This window comes from Balaenoptera borealis, assembly GCF_965194805.1.
Source record: "Balaenoptera borealis genome assembly, chromosome: 21".
Classification (NCBI taxonomy): domain Eukaryota; kingdom Metazoa; phylum Chordata; class Mammalia; order Artiodactyla; family Balaenopteridae; genus Balaenoptera; species Balaenoptera borealis.
In genome coordinates, this window is record NC_138880.1 from 5,106,153 (window position 1) to 5,129,319 (window position 23,167).

The 23,167-nt window shown below is 49.0% G+C and overlaps 1 protein-coding gene across 1 annotated transcript; it reads right to left on the bottom strand.

Moving 5' to 3' along the window:
* Nucleotides 1-1,156: 1,156 nt before the first annotated feature.
* Nucleotides 1,157-23,164, bottom strand: LOC309619466 (putative ATP-dependent RNA helicase DDX28; the record flags this gene model as incomplete). The annotated part of the gene is given in 3 exon segments (XM_082374658.1): nt 1,157-1,855; nt 21,403-23,125; nt 23,129-23,164. Coding segments are annotated over 2 exon segments (1,719 nt in total). The 3' UTR covers nt 1,157-1,855; nt 21,403-21,442.
* Between the last annotated feature and the right edge of the window lie 3 nt (nt 23,165-23,167).

Below are 23,167 nucleotides of genomic sequence, written 5' to 3' on the forward strand. Positions count from 1 at the left end.
GAACTACACCAATCAGACCCTCCATGTACACACTTGGGTCTGAACCCTTTCAGCGAGAGCAGGTTGGAAACCCATATACACATAAATATACAATGTGTACAAATCAAGTATTTTCAAGATTGTAAAGAATTCTTGTGAACGTATTAGGTTAGGGAAGTCAAGCAGGATCATCATATGATGGCATAATCATGCACATGTATGTACAATTTTCTATTTTTATATGATGCCACTTTAATAGATGTGCCCATCTTTTCAAAGTTCTAATCTGTGGCAGTGGGCAGTAGGGGGACGGGGTGGGTCACAGCAGGAAGAGGCATTCGCTGCCTTAGGCAGTTAAACCATTGCTCTCTCTTCAGAATGGCTCAGCCAGCAGGATTCTGTGGGGTCTACCTCCTGGCACCGTGCTCCAATCGCCGGATTTTGGGTCTGGGGCAACCCAGATCTTTGTGCGACTCTTCCGGAGAGTGCTTTCTCTTGGGAGCACGTCTGGGGACTGGCTTCTCTGCTTCCACCTTTGCTGGCGTGGCCAAAGGAACTGCTGCTGCAAAGAAAATCAGAACTGATCAGTCACTTCTGCTGTACACAGCCTCCTGCCAGAATTTCCCTCTCTCGTGTCTCTCCCAGTTTCTGGCTGAAGACCTTTAATCTACTTGACATCCAGAACACAGCCTTGGCCCATCCCCTCTATGAGTCCCTAGAGAAGGGACACTGGCTGCAAAAGCAATTCCTAGAGCCTACGGCTGCAGCACATGAGGAAGTCTCTTCACCGTTTCCAGGGAAAACAGTAGAACCCGAAAGTCACTGCAATCATGAGCCTCTCCATCTCTCCCTTCCACAACAGAGAAAACATTTCTTGCAGTCTGTCACTTCTGAGGCTTTAATGGAAATGTCTTTCAAGTTTTGGAAAAAACTAATCTAATAAAAATTGGTTAAGGACCCCTCCCACCTTGGCAACCCCTCTTGGGCCCCATTTATACTGCCTGTTTCAACCACACTGACCTCTAGCCCTCTGATACTTTTATGTAGATTAGAACAAGGCCAAATACTGAGGCAGAGTGATCAGGAGACTGAGAACCGCGTTCTGGGTACCAAGTCTAGGCTCGCATCAACCCAGCCTCCTGGGACACCATCTCCTCAGCCCTCCAGTCTCATTAGCACTTCAACACCCCTCTTGGTTCTTCCGGTCTTCCCATCAATATGGCACCACCCTCTCCCCTAGAAGTAAAAATCATTATAATCCTCTCTCTCTCCACCATGAAAGGATGAGATAAAGGCTCAGCAGCAGCCCCCGTGAAACACATGGTCAACACTGTGAAGAGGTGTTACTAAGGCGATTTGGTCCGACTCAGAGAAGGAAAGAGACAACTCTGCCCTTAGCCTGATCAGGCCCACAGGAAGGAAGCACACTGGGGGCAGCCTTTGAGAGTGTGGCAATGCGAGAGAACCTTCTTTAGGAGGGGACTCCCTGTTGCCGACCTTGAAAAAGCAAGGATGGGACATTCGTTTACTGGGGCTGTTACAGAGGGGATGTGCCCAGAGGTTGGGCCACCCTGCTTGAGAATCAAAGCACCTTCTAGTCCGAAATGGCTTGAATGCTCCAATCGCCGGATTTTGGGTCTGGGGCAACCCAGATCTTTGTGCGACTTTTCCGGAGAGTGCTTTCTCTTGGGAGCACGTCTGGGGACTGGCTTCTCTGCTTCCACCTTTGCTGGCGTGGCCAAAGGAACATCCCCGTAGGCCCGGTAGCCACCAACCAGGCAGTATGTCTCCCCATGCCAGCCCAACTGCGTTTCTCCACACCCTCGGTAGAGGACATGGTAGTGACCAGGAGTAGGGGGAGAAACGGGAGCCACTGCTGCTGCAAAGAAAATCAGAACTGATCAGTCACTTCTGCTGTACACAGCCTCCTGCCAGAATTTCCCTCTCTCATGTCTCTCCCAGTTTCTGGCTGAAGACCTTTAATCTACTTGACATGCAGAACACAGCCTTGGCCCATCCCCTCTATGAGTCCCTAGAGAAGGGACACTGGCTGCAAAAGCAATTCCTAGAGCCTACGGCTGCAGCACATGAGGAAGTCTCTTCACCGTTTCCAGGGAAAACAGTAGAACCCGAAAGTCACTGCAATCATGAGCCTCTCCATCTCTCCCCTCCACAACAGAGAAAACATTTCTTGCAGTCTGTCACTTCTGAGGCTTTAATGGAAATGTCTTTCAAGTTTTGGAAAAAACTAATCTAATATAAATTGGCTAAGGACCCCTCCCACCTTGGCAACCCCTCTTGGGCCCCATTTATACTGCCTGTTTCAACCACACTGAACTCTAGCCCTCTGATACTTTTATGTAGATTAGAACAAGGCCAAATACTGAGGCAGAGTGATCAGGAGACTGAGAACCGCGTTCTGGGTACCAAGTCTAGGCTCGCATCAACCCAGCCTCCTGGGACACCATCTCCTCAGCCCTCCAGTCTCATTAGCACTTCAACACCCCTCTTGGTTCTTCCGGTCTTCCCATCAATATGGCACCACCCTCTCCCCTAGTACTCAGCAGCTCAGGATGGGATGTGTCTGAGGGCACCGATGTAGATGTCTACATGACAGCACAGAGGTGCCTGGGTTTGAAGGTGTGTTTCAAGAGTGGCCCTCTTCCTCAAACTGCTCCATTTACCATTTGCCAACAAAAATGCACTTGTCTTTTGCTAAGAGGCCAATCAGGAAAGGGTCTGAATGGAAGCATCCTGTAGCCCAAAGGGGAAGCTAGATTTATAAAGATCAGGACCATCCTGCACACTTGTCCAGGGATGACCTTTCACTTGTCCTCAGCAGTGAGCACTGTGGGTCCCTGAAGGTGTCCCAGGTCACTGGTATTACTTACAGCTGGGAACGCGCTCAGGTATACGTAGTGGGCAAGCCCCACAGGAACACGAGGCAGCCAGGTGAGGTGGTGTGTACACCATGGCTCCTGTAGAGATGCCCGGTCTCGGTGTACCTGCCGCACTGCCCACCCACGGAACAGAGCACAGGTTCGAGTAAAGATAGAGGATCCGGTCACACATTCTCCCTCAGACAGCCAAAGAGGTTGGAGAACTTCTGCTGGAGAACTGTCAGGGAAGCTTCTCTGAGGGCAGCACGTTGGCAGTTACGCTGCCATGGAAACTGTGAGAAGGCCGGTGAGGTCATCACTACCCAGTGAGGTCATAATAAGGAACCTGTGACTTGGGGGTCAGGCTTCAGGAGGAGGGGCAGTTTTGTGGAGGAGAGCAGGGGGAGGGCAGAGGTACTCTGCCTGGCCCCTCACACCTGGGCCTCCCCACCCATGCCCTAGTCTAGCAGACATCCCACGTGGGGCGTGCCGGTGGGCTGGCACAGCCCCAGGGGCCCCAGGAGGGCAAGAGAGACCCACATTCTGAGATTGGCTTGAGAGGCAAGATTAACGTAAGAGAGAGCTAGGTTGTATGGCACTGACCCTAAGAGGCAGAGATTTGTGTGGACTGGGGAATCAGGGGGAGGCTCCTTGGCAGTGGGCCTGAAGATCAAGTGAGATTTGGACCCATGGGGAAGAGAGGGAAGACATTCCAGTTTGGAAGAATAAAAGCAAAGACACACTCTCCTCGCCCTTGTCCTGCCCCAAATATAAATTCATAGAACCCTCACATTTTCACAACTGAGGACTGAAGAAAAGCAAGAGGTGAAGGGGCCTACCCAGTGTTACACAGGTAGCGGAGAGGTGTTCTGCTCAATGGTTAGGTTCATGTTGGGGCTCCGGATTTACAGCTGATAGGAATGTGAGGACAAGCTCATGCCATTTCAAACATTTCCAAGTGATACTGAGAGAGATGTTAAAGGTGCAAAATGAGGGTGCTGAATGACCTCACAAAGTGGGAATGGTGGGCCCATTCTCACATGAAATTCAAAACAAGTTCATGACCAAAGGACATAATACAAAATGACAACATAATCATTACACTCCCCTCTCCCCTAGAAGTAAAAATCATTATAATCCTCCCTCTCTCCACCATGAAAGGATGAGGTAAAGGCTCAGCAGCAGTCCCCGTGAAACACACGGTCACCACTGTGAAGAGGTGTTACTAAGACGATTTGGTCCGACTCAGAGAAGGAAAGAGACAACTCTGCCCTTAGCCTGATCAGGCCCACAGGAAGGAAGCACGCTGGGGGCAGCCTTTGAGAGTGTGGCAATGCGAGAGAACCTTCTTTAGGAGGGGACTCCCTGTTGCCGACCTTGAAAAAGCAAGGATGGGACATTCGTTTACTGGGGCTGTTGCAGAGGGGATGTGCCCAGGAGGTAGACACTGCTTGGACTACTATTTTAGAGGTTGGGCCACCCTGGTTGAGAACCACAGCACCTTGTATTCCTAAACTGCTTGAATGAGCGGGTGCACGTTAGGACAGACGAAGTCAGGCCTCATTGGAGCAGACTGCCTTTGGGAGTGGTAGAAGGTAAAATGGGAAGGGGAATGCTCTGGAGGAGGTTTGTCATGGCAGGTGGGCCAGCACGAGACCATCCAGATTCTCCAAGGCTCCAGAGCTGACTTGGCTGGGAGCATCCCTCTGATGTGGTGCGGGGACTCCTACCTTAACAGGACCTGGCTGGGCATCTGCGGGAGGCAGAAGAAATGGTTTCTTAACTTAAGAGAGCGAGAGACTCACCTGGGGGGTTCCACAAAACCACTTCAAAAGACTTGTACCTGGATTCTTGAGCCAGCCCTCAGAAAACGTATCTAGATCTGGAGTAGGGCTCTGGAAGCTGCACTTTTAATAAGCTTCCTGGGCAGTCCCACCACAGTGGTCCATGGATAGAGTGACCAAAGTATTGTGTATTCTCGGTTGCTTTTGGGAGTCAAAGTGGGCAATGTGCAAAACTGCAGCAGGCATACGTATAAACAGGGAATATTCAAGGCAAACAGAGGGGTAGAGTTATTCTATGCATGAATCAGATTTGAGGAAAGCTAGCCTGGTGGTTAAAGAACACAACCCTTGGGAGAGACAGACAGACCAGATTCTGTCCTACTTACTTGTGTGATTTTGACCAAGTTCTTTTATCCTTCTGACTGTTTCTTCATATGGAAAAGAGCTATGGCTGTACATTTAGCACAATATTCTCTTTTGGCAAAGGTTGCTCTGGGTCCATTTGTGTTCTCTGCAACTTAATCCTTTCCGGTGTGCAAGCATTTTTAAGTTGTTTGGTGAAGTATTACATTTGACTTTCAACTGTTCATTACTTTGGGCAAAGCTTATATAATGCTGCAGAGACTAGAACCTATGCAGAGATAGTGAGAGGATGTGATAAGCTTATTCTGCCGGTTTATCAAAAAGTTTAACCTTTTCTCCTCTTCCTCCGCCTGCCACCAAGAGATGAGAAAGAAGGCAGAGCCTGGAAATGCACACCAAGCAATACTTCTGTGTCAGTTTGCCTTTTATTCCTCTGCCAGTACTTCCCAGAGAGATTTCTCCAAAAGTGCCTAAGCTTGCCATGGCCATTGTTGTGAAGAACATTTCTCTCTATTGCTAGTCACATCCCCTTTTCCTTCTCCTGGGCGCTTAATGGATGTTTGGGGGCAGGAAATAAAATTTAAACTAAAACATCAAAAAAAAAAAAAAAGAAAGATGAGCTCAAGTAGGCGTTATTGTGGTCCAGATAAGGTTTGGTTCATTCATTCCCTCGATTAGCATTTATCCCCCTTTGTGCCAGGCATGGGGGGCGGAGAGAGAAATGTCTTCAAAGAGTCTGTGGTTGTATGGGGCAGGGAGCTGTGGAAATCTGTCATTTAGAAACAGCATGGAAGTGCTAGGGAAAAATTGTTTTGTTCATTTATCGCTCACTCATCCGTTCACCCATAGCAACTACGAAGGGTTTCACGCGGAGGAACTGGCTGCCCTGAACTTGACATTCTCGTGGGGGAAACAACAATGTAAAGCCCCAGCAGTGGTCAGTCACCAGTAGTGATTTCAAGCCAGAAGGACCCACTCAGCAACGGAGAGAGGCACAGGGTGAGCAGTGACTTGCAGAAAGGAGGGGTTATTCATGCCAACTGCTGAGTTCAAGTTCATCTGGGTTGTTGTGTGGTTCGTGCTTACTGCATCTGTTTTTGGAACGTGGCTCCACCCTCCAAGAAGGGTGAGGATGATCACCCTTCTTTCCTCCTGCTGTGCCCCGGGGTCACCCAGCGAGTGTCTGCAGGGATGATCTGCTCTGTACTGGCTTTTCAGTCCCACTCCCGGGAGAAGAGAGACGAAGCTGTGTCTCCACCGCAGCTTGGCCTGATTCAGTCACTGGGTGAAAAGGTGGGAAGAAGGTCAAGTTCATGAGAACTGATGCACTGCAGAGTCATTTAGTCCTGAAGTACCAGTTCTGGTTGCTGGTGAGTTGCTAAATCCAGAGACCTGAATGTAATTCCTCCAGAGCCACTGAGACATCACTTCCAGGCCCATGGCGGGCTGTAGGGGTGCTGGCTTTTCTCAGTGCTAAGGAGCAGCCATCTTCCACTGAGAGAGGACTCTGTGCCAGCAGGAGCAGAACCACACCAGGCACCGAAGGAGGTTCTGCATCCCAGCATCTCCCGACACAGTGATAGATAAACGGGTAGAAGATGCGACAGGGCATTCACAATAGAACAGAAGCTTATCCCCAATAAATACGGAAAGATGTTCAACTTCACTACCTAACAAAGAAACGCAACTTATAAATCTATTTCTTTTTTGCTCATCTAATTGGTAGAAAGTTTTAAGAATGCACAAAATTTGCTGCTAAGGATGTAAGGAAAAGGCCGTTTTCGTCTGTTGCTGCTGATGGGGATGGAAATTGGTGCGAACCTTCTGGAGGGTAATTTGGCAATTTGTGTATCGACAGCCTTAAAATGTTCATACACTTTGAGCCAGTAGTTTTGCTTTTAGCATCTTATCCTAAGGCGAAAGTCAAATTTATGTACAAGACTTATGTTCAAGAATATTCATCTCAGCCAGTAGTGTAATAGAAAAAATATTAGAAGCTACCTAAAAATCCCACAATAGGGGGTTGGTTAAATAACGGATGGCCCAACTTAAGAATGGAAAATAAAGACGCAGACGTAGAAAATGGACTTGAGGACACGGGGAAGGGGAAGGGGAAGCTGGGACGAAGTGAGAGAGTGGCATGGACTTATATATACTACCAAATGTAAAATAGCTAGCTAGTGGGAAGCAGCCGCGTAGCACAGGGAGATCAGCTCGGGGCTTTGTGACCACCTAGAGGGGTGGGATAGGGAGGGTGGGAGGGAGAGGCAAGAGGGAGGAGATATGGGGATATATGTGTATGTATAGCTGATTCACTTTGTTATAAAGCAGAAACTAACACACCATTGTAAAGCAATTATACTCCAAAAAAGATGTTTTTTTAAAAAAGGATGGAAAACAGTTCATTCATTAAAAATGATTTTCTCCAAGAATATTTAATGGTGGGAAGATGTAGTGTAAAAGCAGGGTACAAAATACTAGATGGAGTGTTTCATTTTGGTAAAATTTAATAATACAAGTGCAGAAAAAGTGATTAAAATAACAGTACTGATTTGACTACGGGACATTTTTTTCTTTAAATTTTTCTGTTTTTGGTGTTATAAAGCATCATATATCCTCTCGGAGTCTCAGTTTATGTTCTGTGAAGTGGGACTCATCACATCTACACTGCAGTGCGCTCGGGCAGAGCAGCACAATATTTGAAAGTGCCCTTGACAATGACCAGCCCATTGTAATACTCCAGGAATGGTTATAATATCATTGCCAATGACACACCCATAGTCCGGATATTATCCGTAACGATTACTAAGGTTGTTTATCTCCCTCCACTTTTACTAAGACAAAAAAAGGATTAATTGAAGACTCTTAAGTCATTTTTACTGAGGTTCTTTGTTTGTTTTTTTTTTCAAAATACTAATTGTAGGGCTTCCCTGGTGGCGCAGTGGTTGAGAATCTGCCTGCTAATGCACGGGACACGGGTTCGAGCCCTGCTCTGGGAAGATCCCACATGCCGTGGAGCAACTGGGCCCGTGAGCCACGACTACTGAGCCTGCGCGTCTGGAGCCTGTGCTCCGCAACAAGAGAGGCCGCGATAGTGAGCGGCCCGCGCACCGCAATGAAGAGTGGCCCCCGCTCCCCACAACTAGAGAAAGCCCTCACACAGAAACGAAGACCCAACACAGCAAAACATAAATAAATAAATAAATAAATAAATAAATTTATTAAAAAGAAAAATACTAGTTGTAAAGTCTGCAGTGGGTATATAGGTGTTCAACTTTTTCCCACATTTTACGTTTTTGGTTTTGTTTTTAAATTATTTATTTATTATTTATTTATTATTTTTATTTTTGGCTGTGTTGGGTCTTCGTCTCTGCGCGAGGGCTTTCTCCAGTTGCGGCAAGTGGGGGCCACTCTTCATCGCGGCGCGCGGGCCTCTCACTATCGCGGCCTCTCTTGTTGCGGAGCAGAGGCTCCAGACGCTCAGGCTCAGTAGTTGTGGCTCACGGGCCCAGTTGCTCCGCGGCATGTGGGATCTTCCCAGACCAGGGCTCAAACCCGTGTCCCCTGCATTGGCAGGCGGATTCTCAACCACTGCACCACCAGGGAAGCCCCCCCACCCCGATAGTTTTAAAACCAGCCTCAGTCATGCTTGCTTCAAGACTTATCCTGGCATCATGGACCACTGGATACTTTGGCTAGGTGTTAAACTCTCTTGTCCTTTGCCCGAGTCCCATCGTGGTGACTTAGTTGCCATCTAGGGCACTCTTGGCATGAGTCCTAGACATGAATCCAGCTCAATGGCTTGGGTCCTGCTCCCTGCTGGCTAACTGTCCTAATGCCCAGTGCCTCCTTTCTGCTTGGACTTCTGAGGGCCGCAGCCCCAGGACCCTCACTCTGTGTTGCCGGCTCTATTCGATGCCAACTGTATGTCCTTTGCTTGCTGTATGTCCCCTGCCCCAGTACCTCCTACTGGCTTTGACCTTCCTGTTTCAGGTCCTCTTATTGCGACCCTTTGTGTATAAGCCAGATCTGTTTGCCCTTCCTTCAAGGGGAGCTATTTCCCTGGTGTTTCCCTAGATGCTTATGATGAGACCCCTGCCAGAACTACACCAATCAGACCCTCCATGTACACACTTGGGTCTGAACCCTTTCAGCGAGAGCAGGTTGGAAACCCATATACACATAAATATACAATGTGTACAAATCAAGTATTTTCAAGATTGTAAAGAATTCTTGTGAACGTATTAGGTTAGGGAAGTCAAGCAGGATCATCATATGATGGCATAATCATGCACATGTATGTACAATTTTCTATTTTTATATGATGCCACTTTAATAGATGTGCCCATCTTTTCAAAGTTCTAATCTGTGGCAGTGGGCAGTAGGGGGACGGGGTGGGTCACAGCAGGAAGAGGCATTCGCTGCCTTAGGCAGTTAAACCATTGCTCTCTCTTCAGAATGGCTCAGCCAGCAGGATTCTGTGGGGTCTACCTCCTGGCACCGTGCTCCAATCGCCGGATTTTGGGTCTGGGGCAACCCAGATCTTTGTGCGACTCTTCCGGAGAGTGCTTTCTCTTGGGAGCACGTCTGGGGACTGGCTTCTCTGCTTCCACCTTTGCTGGCATGGCCAAAGGAACTGCTGCTGCAAAGAAAATCAGAACTGATCAGTCACTTCTGCTGTACACAGCCTCCTGCCAGAATTTCCCTCTCTCGTGTCTCTCCCAGTTTCTGGCTGAAGACCTTTAATCTACTTGACATCCAGAACACAGCCTTGGCCCATCCCCTCTATGAGTCCCTAGAGAAGGGACACTGGCTGCAAAAGCAATTCCTAGAGCCTACGGCTGCAGCACATGAGGAAGTCTCTTCACCGTTTCCAGGGAAAACAGTAGAACCCGAAAGTCACTGCAATCATGAGCCTCTCCATCTCTCCCTTCCACAACAGAGAAAACATTTCTTGCAGTCTGTCACTTCTGAGGCTTTAATGGAAATGTCTTTCAAGTTTTGGAAAAAACTAATCTAATAAAAATTGGTTAAGGACCCCTCCCACCTTGGCAACCCCTCTTGGGCCCCATTTATACTGCCTGTTTCAACCACACTGACCTCTAGCCCTCTGATACTTTTATGTAGATTAGAACAAGGCCAAATACTGAGGCAGAGTGATCAGGAGACTGAGAACCGCGTTCTGGGTACCAAGTCTAGGCTCACATCAACCCAGCCTCCTGGGACACCATCTCCTCAGCCCTCCAGTCTCATTAGCACTTCAACACCCCTCTTGGTTCTTCCGGTCTTCCCATCAATATGGCACCACCCTCTCCCCTAGTACTCAGCAGCTCAGGATGGGATGTGTCTGAGGGCACCGATGTAGATGTCTACATGACAGCACAGAGGTGCCTGGGTTTGAAGGTGTGTTTCAAGAGTGGCCCTCTTCCTCAAACTGCTCCATTTACCATTTGCCAACAAAAATGCACTTGTCTTTTGCTAAGAGGCCAATCAGGAAAGGGTCTGAATGGAAGCATCCTGTAGCCCAAAGGGGAAGCTAGATTTATAAAGATCAGGACCATCCTGCACACTTGTCCAGGGATGACCTTTCACTTATCCTCAGCAGTGAGCACTGTGGGTCCCTGAAGGTGTCCCAGGTCACTGGTATTACTTACAGCTGGGAACGCGCTCAGGTATACGTAGTGGGCAAGCCCCACAGGAACACAAGGCAGCCAGGTGAGGTGGTGTGTACACCATGGCTCCTGTAGAGATGCCCGGTCTCAGTGTACCTGCCGCACTGCCCACCCACGGAACAGAGCACAGGTTCGAGTAAAGATAGAGGATCCGGTCACACATTCTCCCTCAGACAGCCAAAGAGGTTGGAGAACTTCTGCTGGAGAACTGTCAGGGAAGTTTCTCTGAGGGCAGCACGTTGGCAGTTACGCTGCCATGGAAACTGTGAGAAGGCCGGTGAGGTCATCACTACCCAGTGAGGTCATAATAAGGAACCTGTGACTTGGGGGTCAGGCTTCAGGAGGAGGGGCAGTTTTGTGGAGGAGAGCAGGGGGAGGGCAGAGGTACTCTGCCTGGCCCCTCACACCTGGGCCTCCCCACCCATGCCCTAGTCTAGCAGACATCCCACGTGGGGCGTGCCGGTGGGCTGGCACAGCCCCAGGGGCCCCAGGAGGGCAAGAGAGACCCACATTCTGAGATTGGCTTGAGAGGCAAGATTAACATAAGAGAGAGCTAGGTTGTATGGCACTGACCCTAAGAGGCAGAGATTTGTGTGGACTGGGGAATCAAGGGGAGGCTCCTTGGCAGTGGGCCTGAAGATCAAGTGAGATTTGGACCCATGGGGAAGAGAGGGAAGACATTCCAGTTTGGAAGAATAAAAGCAAAGACACACTCTCCTCGCCCTTGTCCTGCCCCAAATATAAATTCATAGAACCCTCACATTTTCACAACTGAGGACTGAAGAAAAGCAAGAGGTGAAGGGGCCTACCCAGTGTTACACAGGTAGCGGAGAGGTGTTCTGCTCAATGGTTAGGTTCATGTTGGGGCTCCGGATTTACAGCTGATAGGAATGTGAGGACAAGCTCATGCCATTTCAAACATTTCCAAGTGATACTGAGAGAGATGTTAAAGGTGCAAAATGAGGGTGCTGAATGACCTCACAAAGTGGGAATGGTGGGCCCATTCTCACATGAAATTCAAAACAAGTTCATGACCAAAGGACATAATACAAAATGACAACATAATCATTACACTCCCCTCTCCCCTAGAAGTAAAAATCATTATAATCCTCCCTCTCTCCACCATGAAAGGATGAGGTAAAGGCTCAGCAGCAGCCCCCGTGAAACACACGGTCACCACTGTGAAGAGGTGTTACTAAGACGATTTGGTCCGACTCAGAGAAGGAAAGAGACAACTCTGCCCTTAGCCTGATCAGGCCCACAGGAAGGAAGCACGCTGGGGGCAGCCTTTGAGAGTGTGGCAATGCGAGAGAACCTTCTTTAGGAGGGGACTCCCTGTTGCCGACCTTGAAAAAGCAAGGATGGGACATTCGTTTACTGGGGCTGTTGCAGAGGGGATGTGCCCAGGAGGTAGACACTGCTTGGACTACTATTTTAGAGGTTGGGCCACCCTGGTTGAGAACCACAGCACCTTGTATTCCTAAACTGCTTGAATGAGCGGGTGCACGTTAGGACAGACGAAGTCAGGCCTCATTGGAGCAGACTGCCTTTGGGAGTGGTAGAAGGTAAAATGGGAAGGGGAATGCTCTGGAGGACGTTTGTCATGGCAGGTGGGCCAGCACGAGACCATCCAGATTCTCCAAGGCTCCAGAGCTGACTTGGCTGGGAGCATCCCTCTGATGTGGTGCGGGGACTCCTACCTTAACAGGACCTGGCTGGGCATCTGCGGGAGGCAGAAGAAATGGTTTCTTAACTTAAGAGAGCGAGAGACTCACCTGGGGGGTTCCACAAAACCACTTCAAAAGACTTGTACCTGGATTCTTGAGCCAGCCCTCAGAAAACGTATCTAGATCTGGAGTAGGGCTCTGGAAGCTGCACTTTTAATAAGCTTCCTGGGCAGTCCCACCACAGTGGTCCATGGATAGAGTGACCAAAGTATTGTGTATTCTCGGTTGCTTTTGGGAGTCAAAGTGGGCAATGTGCAAAACTGCAGCAGGCATACGTATAAACAGGGAATATTCAAGGCAAACAGAGGGGTAGAGTTATTCTATGCATGAATCAGATTTGAGGAAAGCTAGCCTGGTGGTTAAAGAACACAACCCTTGGGAGAGACAGACAGACCAGATTCTGTCCTACTTACTTGTGTGATTTTGACCAAGTTCTTTTATCCTTCTGACTGTTTCTTCATATGGAAAAGAGCTATGGCTGTACATTTAGCACAATATTCTCTTTTGGCCAAGGTTGCTCTGGGTCCATTTGTGTTCTCTGCAACTTAATCCTTTCCGGTGTGCAAGCATTTTTAAGTTGTTTGGTGAAGTATTACATTTGACTTTCAACTGTTCATTACTTTGGGCAAAGCTTATATAATGCTGCAGAGACTAGAACCTATGCAGAGATAGTGAGAGGATGTGATAAGCTTATTCTGCCGGTTTATCAAAAAGTTTAACCTTTTCTCCTCTTCCTCCGCCTGCCACCAAGAGATGAGAAAGAAGGCAGAGCCTGGAAATGCACACCAAGCAATACTTCTGTGTCAGTTTGCCTTTTATTCCTCTGCCAGTACTTCCCAGAGAGATTTCTCCAAAAGTGCCTAAGCTTGCCATGGCCATTGTTGTGAAGAACATTTCTCTCTATTGCTAGTCACATCCCCTTTTCCTTCTCCTGGGCGCTTAATGGATGTTTGGGGGCAGGAAATAAAATTTAAACTAAAACATCAAAAAAAAAAAAAAAAGAAAGATGAGCTCAAGTAGGCGTTATTGTGGTCCAGATAAGGTTTGGTTCATTCATTCCCTCGATTAGCATTTATCCCCCTTTGTGCCAGGCATGGGGGGCGGAGAGAGAAATGTCTTCAAAGAGTCTGTGGTTGTATGGGGCAGGGAGCTGTGGAAATCTGTCATTTAGAAACAGCATGGAAGTGCTAGGGAAAAATTGTTTTGTTCATTTATCGCTCACTCATCCGTTCACCCATAGCAACTACGAAGGGTTTCACGCGGAGGAACTGGCTGCCCTGAACTTGACATTCTCGTGGGGGAAACAACAATGTAAAGCCCCAGCAGTGGTCAGTCACCAGTAGTGATTTCAAGCCAGAAGGACCCACTCAGCAACGGAGAGAGGCACAGGGTGAGCAGTGACTTGCAGAAAGGAGGGGTTATTCATGCCAACTGCTGAGTTCAAGTTCATCTGGGTTGTTGTGTGGTTCGTGCTTACTGCATCTGTTTTTGGAACGTGGCTCCACCCTCCAAGAAGGGTGAGGATGATCACCCTTCTTTCCTCCTGCTGTGCCCCGGGGTCACCCAGCGAGTGTCTGCAGGGATGATCTGCTCTGTACTGGCTTTTCAGTCCCACTCCCGGGAGAAGAGAGACGAAGCTGTGTCTCCACCGCAGCTTGGCCTGATTCAGTCACTGGGTGAAAAGGTGGGAAGAAGGTCAAGTTCATGAGAACTGATGCACTGCAGAGTCATTTAGTCCTGAAGTACCAGTTCTGGTTGCTGGTGAGTTGCTAAATCCAGAGACCTGAATGTAATTCCTCCAGAGCCACTGAGACATCACTTCCAGGCCCATGGCGGGCTGTAGGGGTGCTGGCTTTTCTCAGTGCTAAGGAGCAGCCATCTTCCACTGAGAGAGGACTCTGTGCCAGCAGGAGCAGAACCACACCAGGCACCGAAGGAGGTTCTGCATCCCAGCATCTCCCGACACAGTGATAGATAAACGGGTAGAAGATGCGACAGGGCATTCACAATAGAACAGAAGCTTATCCCCAATAAATACGGAAAGATGTTCAACTTCACTACCTAACAAAGAAACGCAACTTATAAATCTATTTCTTTTTTGCTCATCTAATTGGTAGAAAGTTTTAAGAATGCACAAAATTTGCTGCTAAGGATGTAAGGAAAAGGCCGTTTTCGTCTGTTGCTGCTGATGGGGATGGAAATTGGTGCGAACCTTCTGGAGGGTAATTTGGCAATTTGTGTATCGACAGCCTTAAAATGTTCATACACTTTGAGCCAGTAGTTTTGCTTTTAGCATCTTATCCTAAGGTGAAAGTCAAATTTATGTACAAGACTTATGTTCAAGAATATTCATCTCAGCCAGTAGTGTAATAGAAAAAATATTAGAAGCTACCTAAAAATCCCACAATAGGGGGTTGGTTAAATAACGGATGGCCCAACTTAAGAATGGAAAATAAAGACGCAGACGTAGAAAATGGACTTGAGGACACGGGGAAGGGGAAGGGGAAGCTGGGACGAAGTGAGAGAGTGGCATGGACTTATATATACTACCAAATGTAAAATAGCTAGCTAGTGGGAAGCAGCCGCGTAGCACAGGGAGATCAGCTCGGGGCTTTGTGACCACCTAGAGGGGTGGGATAGGGAGGGTGGGAGGGAGAGGCAAGAGGGAGGAGATATGGGGATATATGTGTATGTATAGCTGATTCACTTTGTTATAAAGCAGAAACTAACACACCATTGTAAAGCAATTATACTCCAAAAAAGATGTTTTTTTAAAAAAGGATGGAAAACAGTTCATTCATTAAAAATGATTTTCTCCAAGAATATTTAATGGTGGGAAGATGTAGTGTAAAAGCAGGGTACAAAATACTAGATGGAGTGTTTCATTTTGGTAAAATTTAATAATACAAGTGCAGAAAAAGTGATTAAAATAACAGTACTGATTTGACTACGGGACATTTTTTTCTTTAAATTTTTCTGTTTTTGGTGTTATAAAGCATCATATATCCTCTCGGAGTCTCAGTTTATGTTCTGTGAAGTGGGACTCATCACATCTACACTGCAGTGCGCTCGGGCAGAGCAGCACAATATTTGAAAGTGCCCTTGACAATGACCAGCCCATTGTAATACTCCAGGAATGGTTATAATATCATTGCCAATGACACACCCATAGTCCGGATATTATCCGTAACGATTACTAAGGTTGTTTATCTCCCTCCACTTTTACTAAGACAAAAAAAGGATTAATTGAAGACTCTTAAGTCATTTTTACTGAGGTTCTTTGTTTGTTTTTTTTTTCAAAATACTAATTGTAGGGCTTCCCTGGTGGCGCAGTGGTTGAGAATCTGCCTGCTAATGCACGGGACACGGGTTCGAGCCCTGCTCTGGGAAGATCCCACATGCCGCGGAGCAGCTGGGCCCGTGAGCCACAACTACTGAGCCTGCGCGTCTGGAGCCTGTGCTCTGCAACAAGAGAGGCCGCGATAGTGAGCGGCCCGCGCACCGCAATGAAGAGTGGCCCCCGCTCCCCACAACTAGAGAAAGCCCTCACACAGAAACGAAGACCCAACACAGCAAAACATAAATAAATAAATAAATAAATAAATTTATTAAAAAGAAAAATACTAGTTGTAAAGTCTGCAGTGGGTATATAGGTGTTCAACTTTTTCCCACATTTTACGTTTTTGGTTTTGTTTTTAAATTATTTATTTATTATTTATTTATTATTTTTATTTTTGGCTGTGTTGGGTCTTCGTCTCTGCGCGAGGGCTTTCTCCAGTTGCGGCAAGTGGGGGCCACTCTTCATCGCGGCGCGCGGGCCTCTCACTATCGCGGCCTCTCTTGTTGCGGAGCAGAGGCTCCAGACGCTCAGGCTCAGTAGTTGTGGCTCACGGGCCCAGTTGCTCCGCGGCATGTGGGATCTTCCCAGACCAGGGCTCAAACCCGTGTCCCCTGCATTGGCAGGCGGATTCTCAACCACTGCACCACCAGGGAAGCCCCCCCACCCCGATAGTTTTAAAACCAGCCTCAGTCATGCTTGCTTCAAGACTTATCCTGGCATCATGGACCACTGGATACTTTGGCTAGGTGTTAAACTCTCTTGTCCTTTGCCCGAGTCCCATCGTGGTGACTTAGTTGCCATCTAGGGCACTCTTGGCATGAGTCCTAGACATGAATCCAGCTCAATGGCTTGGGTCCTGCTCCCTGCTGGCTAACTGTCCTAATGCCCAGTGCCTCCTTTCTGCTTGGACTTCTGAGGGCCGCAGCCCCAGGACCCTCACTCTGTGTTGCCGGCTCTATTCGATGCCAACTGTATGTCCTTTGCTTGCTGTATGTCCCCTGCCCCAGTACCTCCTACTGGCTTTGACCTTCCTGTTTCAGGTCCTCTTATTGCGACCCTTTGTGTATAAGCCAGATCTGTTTGCCCTTCCTTCAAGGGGAGCTATTTCCCTGGTGTTTCCCTAGATGCTTATGATGAGACCCCTGCCAGAACTACACCAATCAGACCCTCCATGTACACACTTGGGTCTGAACCCTTTCAGCGAGAGCAGGTTGGAAACCCATATACACATAAATATACAATGTGTACAAATCAAGTATTTTCAAGATTGTAAAGAATTCTTGTGAACGTATTAGGTTAGGGAAGTCAAGCAGGATCATCATATGATGGCATAATCATGCACATGTATATACAATTTTCTATTTTTATATGATGCCACTTTAATAGATGTGCCCATCTTTTCAAAGTTCTAATCTGTGGCAGTGGGCAGTAGGGGGACGGGGTGGGTCACAGCAGGAAGAGGCATTCGCTGCCTTAGGCAGTTAAACCATTGCTCTCTCTTCAGAATGGCTCAGCCAGCAGGATTCTGTGGGGTCTACCTCCTGGCACCGTGCTCCAATCGCCGGATTTTGGGTCTGGGGCAACCCAGATCTTTGTGCGACTCTTCCGGAGAGTGCTTTCTCTTGGGAGCACGTCTGGGGACTGGCTTCTCTGCTTCCACCTTTGCTGGCATGGCCAAAGGAACTGCTGCTGCAAAGAAAATCAGAACTGATCAGTCACTTCTGCTGTACACAGCCTCCTGCCAGAATTTCCCTCTCTCGTGTCTCTCCGAGTTTCTGGCTGAAGACCTTTAATCTACTTGACATCCAGAACACAGCCTTGGCCCATCCCCTCTATGAGTCCCTAGAGAAGGGACACTGGCTGCAAAAGCAATTCCTAGAGCCTACGGCTGCAGCACATGAGGAAGTCTCTTCACCGTTTCCAGGGAAAACAGTAGAACCCGAAAGTCACTGCAATCATGAGCCTCTCCATCTCTCCCTTCCACAACAGAGAAAACATTTCTTGCAGTCTGTCACTTCTGAGGCTTTAATGGAAATGTCTTTCAAGTTTTGGAAAAAACTAATCTAATAAAAATTGGTTAAGGACCCCTCCCACCTTGGCAACCCCTCTTGGGCCCCATTTATACTGCCTGTTTCAACCACACTGACCTCTAGCCCTCTGATACTTTTATGTAGATTAGAACAAGGCCAAATACTGAGGCAGAGTGATCAGGAGACTGAGAACCGCGTTCTGGGTACCAAGTCTAGGCTCACATCAACCCAGCCTCCTGGGACACCATCTCCTCAGCCCTCCAGTCTCATTAGCACTTCAACACCCCTCTTGGTTCTTCCGGTCTTCCCATCAATATGGCACCACCCTCTCCCCTAGTACTCAGCAGCTCAGGATGGGATGTGTCTGAGGGCACCGATGTAGATGTCTACATGACAGCACAGAGGTGCCTGGGTTTGAAGGTGTGTTTCAAGAGTGGCCCTCTTCCTCAAACTGCTCCATTTACCATTTGCCAACAAAAATGCACTTGTCTTTTGCTAAGAGGCCAATCAGGAAAGGGTCTGAATGGAAGCATCCTGTAGCCCAAAGGGGAAGCTAGATTTATAAAGATCAGGACCATCCTGCACACTTGTCCAGGGATGACCTTTCACTTATCCTCAGCAGTGAGCACTGTGGGTCCCTGAAGGTGTCCCAGGTCACTGGTATTACTTACAGCTGGGAACGCGCTCAGGTATACGTAGTGGGCAAGCCCCACAGGAACACAAGGCAGCCAGGTGAGGTGGTGTGTACACCATGGCTCCTGTAGAGATGCCCGGTCTCAGTGTACCTGCCGCACTGCCCACCCACGGAACAGAGCACAGGTTCGAGTAAAGATAGAGGATCCGGTCACACATTCTCCCTCAGACAGCCAAAGAGGTTGGAGAACTTCTGCTGGAGAACTGTCAGGGAAGTTTCTCTGAGGGCAGCACGTTGGCAGTTACGCTGCCATGGAAACTGTGAGAAGGCCGGTGAGGTCATCACTACCCAGTGAGGTCATAATAAGGAACCTGTGACTTGGGGGTCAGGCTTCAGGAGGAGGGGCAGTTTTGTGGAGGAGAGCAGGGGGAGGGCAGAGGTACTCTGCCTGGCCCCTCACACCTGGGCCTCCCCACCCATGCCCTAGTCTAGCAGACATCCCACGTGGGGCGTGCCGGTGGGCTGGCACAGCCCCAGGGGCCCCAGGAGGGCAAGAGAGACCCACATTCTGAGATTGGCTTGAGAGGCAAGATTAACATAAGAGAGAGCTAGGTTGTATGGCACTGACCCTAAGAGGCAGAGATTTGTGTGGACTGGGGAATCAAGGGGAGGCTCCTTGGCAGTGGGCCTGAAGATCAAGTGAGATTTGGACCCATGGGGAAGAGAGGGAAGACATTCCAGTTTGGAAGAATAAAAGCAAAGACACACTCTCCTCGCCCTTGTCCTGCCCCAAATATAAATTCATAGAACCCTCACATTTTCACAACTGAGGACTGAAGAAAAGCAAGAGGTGAAGGGGCCTACCCAGTGTTACACAGGTAGCGGAGAGGTGTTCTGCTCAATGGTTAGGTTCATGTTGGGGCTCCGGATTTACAGCTGATAGGAATGTGAGGACAAGCTCATGCCATTTCAAACATTTCCAAGTGATACTGAGAGAGATGTTAAAGGTGCAAAATGAGGGTGCTGAATGACCTCACAAAGTGGGAATGGTGGGCCCATTCTCACATGAAATTCAAAACAAGTTCATGACCAAAGGACATAATACAAAATGACAACATAATCATTACACTCCCCTCTCCCCTAGAAGTAAAAATCATTATAATCCTCCCTCTCTCCACCATGAAAGGATGAGGTAAAGGCTCAGCAGCAGCCCCCGTGAAACACACGGTCACCACTGTGAAGAGGTGTTACTAAGACGATTTGGTCCGACTCAGAGAAGGAAAGAGACAACTCTGCCCTTAGCCTGATCAGGCCCACAGGAAGGAAGCACGCTGGGGGCAGCCTTTGAGAGTGTGGCAATGCGAGAGAACCTTCTTTAGGAGGGGACTCCCTGTTGCCGACCTTGAAAAAGCAAGGATGGGACATTCGTTTACTGGGGCTGTTGCAGAGGGGATGTGCCCAGGAGGTAGACACTGCTTGGACTACTATTTTAGAGGTTGGGCCACCCTGGTTGAGAACCACAGCACCTTGTATTCCTAAACTGCTTGAATGAGCGGGTGCACGTTAGGACAGACGAAGTCAGGCCTCATTGGAGCAGACTGCCTTTGGGAGTGGTAGAAGGTAAAATGGGAAGGGGAATGCTCTGGAGGACGTTTGTCATGGCAGGTGGGCCAGCACGAGACCATCCAGATTCTCCAAGGCTCCAGAGCTGACTTGGCTGGGAGCATCCCTCTGATGTGGTGCGGGGACTCCTACCTTAACAGGACCTGGCTGGGCATCTGCGGGAGGCAGAAGAAATGGTTTCTTAACTTAAGAGAGCGAGAGACTCACCTGGGGGGTTCCACAAAACCACTTCAAAAGACTTGTACCTGGATTCTTGAGCCAGCCCTCAGAAAACGTATCTAGATCTGGAGTAGGGCTCTGGAAGCTGCACTTTTAATAAGCTTCCTGGGCAGTCCCACCACAGTGGTCCATGGATAGAGTGACCAAAGTATTGTGTATTCTCGGTTGCTTTTGGGAGTCAAAGTGGGCAATGTGCAAAACTGCAGCAGGCATACGTATAAACAGGGAATATTCAAGGCAAACAGAGGGGTAGAGTTATTCTATGCATGAATCAGATTTGAGGAAAGCTAGCCTGGTGGTTAAAGAACACAACCCTTGGGAGAGACAGACAGACCAGATTCTGTCCTACTTACTTGTGTGATTTTGACCAAGTTCTTTTATCCTTCTGACTGTTTCTTCATATGGAAAAGAGCTATGGCTGTACATTTAGCACAATATTCTCTTTTGGCCAAGGTTGCTCTGGGTCCATTTGTGTTCTCTGCAACTTAATCCTTTCCGGTGTGCAAGCATTTTTAAGTTGTTTGGTGAAGTATTACATTTGACTTTCAACTGTTCATTACTTTGGGCAAAGCTTATATAATGCTGCAGAGACTAGAACCTATGCAGAGATAGTGAGAGGATGTGATAAGCTTATTCTGCCGGTTTATCAAAAAGTTTAACCTTTTCTCCTCTTCCTCCGCCTGCCACCAAGAGATGAGAAAGAAGGCAGAGCCTGGAAATGCACACCAAGCAATACTTCTGTGTCAGTTTGCCTTTTATTCCTCTGCCAGTACTTCCCAGAGAGATTTCTCCAAAAGTGCCTAAGCTTGCCATGGCCATTGTTGTGAAGAACATTTCTCTCTATTGCTAGTCACATCCCCTTTTCCTTCTCCTGGGCGCTTAATGGATGTTTGGGGGCAGGAAATAAAATTTAAACTAAAACATGAATTGAAAGCGCCTTCGTCCTAAGTGTGGTAGTTTGGAGTGTGAATCTTCTCAGTGTAGTGAATTCTGCCCCAGTGCAAACTGTTATTAAGGGACACCCATAGAAACATCGCTTATTGTTAGAAACCATGACATATTACAGAGCCAAGATCGACTTTATTCTTCATGTGAAAGACTACAGAGAGCCATGCTCAGTAGTTTACCCTCCAGTGTTGGCCAGCAGCTTACCTTTTGAAGCCAGACAGCAGCCCGGGCCTTCAGAAGGTGACTAGGCAGCCCAGAGCACCCTACTGACAAGTGTGCTCACCCATCCAGCACAGAGGGAAAGGTCCCTGTTGTGGCATCCTATATAAGCCTGCTGCAATAATGTTTGCTGGTGCAAAAGCTCTCTCACTGAGGAGGACCCTAGTCCTGGAAGGCTTCTCCTCCGGCGAGCTGCCAGCTCAATCTTCTGAACCAGGCTCACGTCCCAGGGATGGGTCACAAAGCTGACGAGGGTGCCTGGCACCTCGCTCCCCACCCGGCCCACCCTCCCTGCTCTGTGGATGTAGTCTTGCAGGGTGAGAGGGAAATCATAATTGATGACTAGCTCCACCTGGGTGCTGTCCAGGCCCCGAGAGGCGATGTCTGTGCAGAGAAGTATGTCTCGGGAGCCCTTCTGGAAGGACTGGAAGATGCCTGCTCTCATTGAGGCTGGCATCTGTCCCTGCAGTCTTAAGTGTTGGATTTTGTGGTCATCCGGAATATACCCCAGCCAGTTCACAGTGCTGGAGCAATTACAGAACACCAGAACAGTTCCTGCGGGGCCAGTCCTATATGCTGTGTCATGCTGCTTGAGGATCTGCACCAAGCCAGTCACCTTCTCTGTTCCCTTCAGCCTCGTGAATGTCTGTCTGACATGAGGCATGATGCAGCGGAGCCTGTCACTGGTAACGGTAGTTAGAGAGTCTAAGCTGGCAACTTTACTCAGCAGCTGGCCTACACCTTTGGGAAATGTGGCCCCCACCAGCACTAACTGAGCTTTGGGATTGAAGGGGTCTTTTAAGTCAGCTGGGCCTTCTGCTATATGGCTCCCCTCCAAGATGTAATCCACCAGTTCCAGGAAGCTTTCATCCAACAGCGTGTCTGCCTCATCCAACACCAAGAAGGACAGCTGCTCCAGGCTGACCAGTTGAGTTTTCAGGGCCTTCCACAGAGCCCCCGGAGTGGCCACTAGTATATCTGCTGGAGGTTGTTTGGACAGTTGCAGCCTAATCCTACTCATGCCATGGCCTCCCTCTAACTCCCGCACCTGGAGGCCCAAGGAGCTGCCCAAAGGCTGGGCCACGGCCCGCACCTGTTCGGCTAATTCTCGAGAAGGCACAAGAACCAGGCCTCGAGGAGCAGGGATACGACAGGGGTCCAGGCTTGGCTGGCCCAAGAGCCGTTGAAGGAGAGGTAGCATGTAGCCGAGAGTTTTGCCACTGCCGGTTTCTGCGGCGCAGAGGATGTGGCGGCCACGAAGGAGTGGGGGAATGGTACTCGACTGCACGGTTGTGGGCCGAACAACTTCGGGAGCAGCCTCTTGTAGTGCGCTCAGAACGCGGAGCTCCAGACCCAGATTGGTGAAGCTGCCCTTGGGCGAGAGGTTCCGCAGCGCCGGAGCCTCATGTTGCGCGCGCTCGATGGAGAAATGGTCCCCGTGGGCGCGCCGATTCCTCCAGCCGCGCGAAGCGAGTGGCGCGGGCTCCCAAGGGCCCAGCGTGAGGCGTGCCGGCTGGTTCAACTCCGGTCGCCGCGCTGAAATCAGCAGCGGCCCAGGTCGCACCAGCACCGGCCGCGGGAGGCTCCGCTGCCCACTCTGCCGCTCTTCCTGCCGCCGCTGTAGAGCCCACGGGATGCGCACCACGGGCAGGGGCTCGTTGGGACCGCGGACCGTCAGGTCCCGGCAAGGCGCCAGAAGCAACCGAGCCTAGAGCAACAACAGCCGCAGCCGCCGTGCTAGAGCCATATT